Below are 2500 nucleotides of genomic sequence, written 5' to 3'. Positions count from 1 at the left end.
AGAGAGAGAGAGAGAGAGAGAGAGAGAGAGAGAGAGAGAGAGAGTAGAGAGAGAGAGAGAGAGAGAGAGAGAAAGAGAGAGAAAGTGAGAAGAGAGTAGAGAGAGAGTAGAGAGAGAGAGAGAGAGAGAGAGAGAGAGAGAGAGAGAGAGAGAGAGAGAGAGAGAGAGAGAGAGAGAGAGAGAGAGAGAGAGAGAGAGAGAGAGAGAGAGAGAGACGGGGACAAGGAAAATACGCTGTTGTTCTCCCCAGGGCAGATTGCGTTCTTTATTCACTTATTTATTTTCTTGCTGATCTTTATTTTTTTGTGTAATTTTTATTTTTTTGGTATCTATATATTATTTCATGCAAAATGCCATTTTGTCGGTGATAATAAACATTAACATCTTCCAATTTTTTTATACATTCAATATTTTGGCATTTATCGGACTATGAAACATCTGTTTTGATTTCAAAATATAAAAGTTATTTATTTATTGGCGTTTCTCTAATGTTGACCAAATTATAGTTTTGTAAACTCAATATACATTTCCAATTGCTTTTTGAGTTCAGATCGTCTGACGTGGCTTCGTTCCCTATAAATTTTTCGTCATCAAACGCTCAGAAACACGAATGCGTTACATCCAGAGCCATAAAGAATAAAGAATAAAAAACTTTCAATACCAGTCATAGTATGTAAAGGGAATAAAATCTGAGTACAAGAAAATACAAAAACAACACACGAACACTTTCGAACGTAACAGGAACAATCACACTGGAACAACATGGTAAGAATAACAATACTATTTTTGTTGGTTTTGCGCCTCTCTCAGGCGGATAACGCACCTGAAAATGCATCAGGTGACTTTATGAGTGAACAGAGATTGCTCAGAAAACTACGAATATTATATTATAATTATGCTACTCCCCTGAAATAAGCGATATAAATAAGGCCACTCCCAGGCATTCTTACTCACCTCTTGTCAATCATATTATTTCTTTTTTTTTCGTATCCGTCGTTTCAGACGCTGAAATTCACCCATAGTTTTGGTGAGACGTTTAATTATCGTCGTGAAATGGCATCTTAGTCGTTTCTAAATTCTGAAGGTTATATTTAGATCACCATTACGCATGGGAGACCCGAGATTGACTCTTAATGGGGAAATATTGAGGGGTTTAGAAAACGTATTTTTTTGTGGGGTTCTTTGTGGGCTGTTGAATTAGGTGGTAAAGTCTGTATGAGGGTATGTGGAGGGAAAATAGGTAAGGAGGTTTTGAATGCCATTTTTTTTCTCTCTCTCTCTCTCTCTCTCTCTCTCTCTCTCTCTCTCTCTCTCTCTCTCTCTCTCTCTCTCTCTCTCTCTCTCTCTCTCTCTCTCTCTCTCCCCCCCCCCCCCTCCCTCTCCCCTCCCTCCCTCTCTCTCCCTCTCCCTCTCCCTTTCTCTCCCTCTCCCTCTCCTCTCCTCTCTCTCCTCTTCCTCCCAGCTTCCCATTACCCACTGTAGACTGTAGAGTTTGGTCTGCAAAAATTATTTGGTCAAATTCTTTCCGCGCAAATGTAGTTCTTGGGTAACTTTTTGCGTACGCTTAGTTCTTTATTAAATCATCTTCCGTGCAGAAAACTCTTTTGACCTTTCCACGCACTTGTTTCATCATCCGACTGCAGATCCGCCTGCGCAAATGTAGACAAAATGATGTTTTCAGCGCATGGAAAAATGTAATATTCCCCACGCAAGAAAAAAACTTTACAGTCTGTCTCCCCTTCCCTCTTCTCCCCTCCCCTCCCCTCCCCTCTCTCTCCTCCCTCCCCTCCCCTCTCTCTTTCCTCTCCCTCTCCTCTCTCTTTCCTCTCCCTCTCCTCTCTCTTTCCTCTCCCTCTCCTCTCTCTTTCCTCTCCCTCTCCTCTGTCTTTCCTCTCCCTCTCTCTTTCCTCTCCCTCTCCCTCTCCCTTTTCCTTTCCCTTTCCCTTTCTCTTTTCCTCTCCCTGCTTCCCTTTCCCTTCCTTCTCCTTTCCCATTCCCATTCCCATTCATTCACATTCCCATTCCCATTCCCTTTCCTTTCCCTTTCCACTTTCCCTTTTCCCTTTCCCATTCTCCTTTCCCTTTCCTCTCCCTCTCCCTTTCCCTATCCCTTCCTATCCTATCCCTATCCCTATCCCTATCCCTTTTATCCCTTTCCTTATCCCTTTTCCCTTTTTCCCTTTCCCTTTCCCTTTCCCTTTCCCTTTCCCTTTCCCTTTCCCTTTCTTTCTTTCTCCCTTTCTCTCTTTCCCTTTCCTTCTTTTCTCTCTCTCTCTCTCTCTTTTTCTCTGTCTGTCTGTATCTCTCTCTCTCTCTCTCTCTCTCTCTCTCTCTCTCTCTCTCTCTCTCTCTCTCTCTCCCTCTCTCTCCCTCTCTCTCTCTCTCTCTCTCTCTCTCTCTCTCTCTCTCTCTCTCTCTCTCTCTCTCTCTCTCTCTCTCTGCTTCATATTGTTGTTTTGGTCTGAGATTTATTGGTGACAAACACATACAGTTAACTCCT

At 42.6% G+C, this 2500-nt stretch overlaps 2 protein-coding genes across 2 annotated transcripts in view; one reads left to right on the top strand and one right to left on the bottom strand.

Moving 5' to 3' along the window:
- Spg7 (SPG7 matrix AAA peptidase subunit, paraplegin) overlaps positions 1-506 on the bottom strand; it is a 381604-nt gene extending 381098 nt beyond the window's left edge. The window contains exon 1 of the mRNA XM_070118158.1: positions 497-506. The gene's annotated coding sequence lies outside the window, so the exon portion shown is untranslated. The remainder of the gene's footprint in view (positions 1-496) is intronic.
- Positions 507-630: 124 nt separating this feature from the next.
- The window catches only part of LOC113816372 (DET1- and DDB1-associated protein 1), a 10722-nt gene continuing 8852 nt past the window's right edge, over positions 631-2500 (top strand). Inside the window, exon 1 of the mRNA XM_027368439.2 lies at positions 631-765. Coding sequence (XP_027224240.1) covers positions 763-765 — 3 coding nt within the window. The 5' untranslated portion in view covers positions 631-762. The remainder of the gene's footprint in view (positions 766-2500) is intronic.

The sequence above is a fragment of the Penaeus vannamei genome, chromosome 41, assembly GCF_042767895.1.
Source record: "Penaeus vannamei isolate JL-2024 chromosome 41, ASM4276789v1, whole genome shotgun sequence".
NCBI classification, from domain to species: domain Eukaryota; kingdom Metazoa; phylum Arthropoda; class Malacostraca; order Decapoda; family Penaeidae; genus Penaeus; species Penaeus vannamei.
This window is presented reverse-complemented; position numbering and strand designations above follow the sequence as displayed.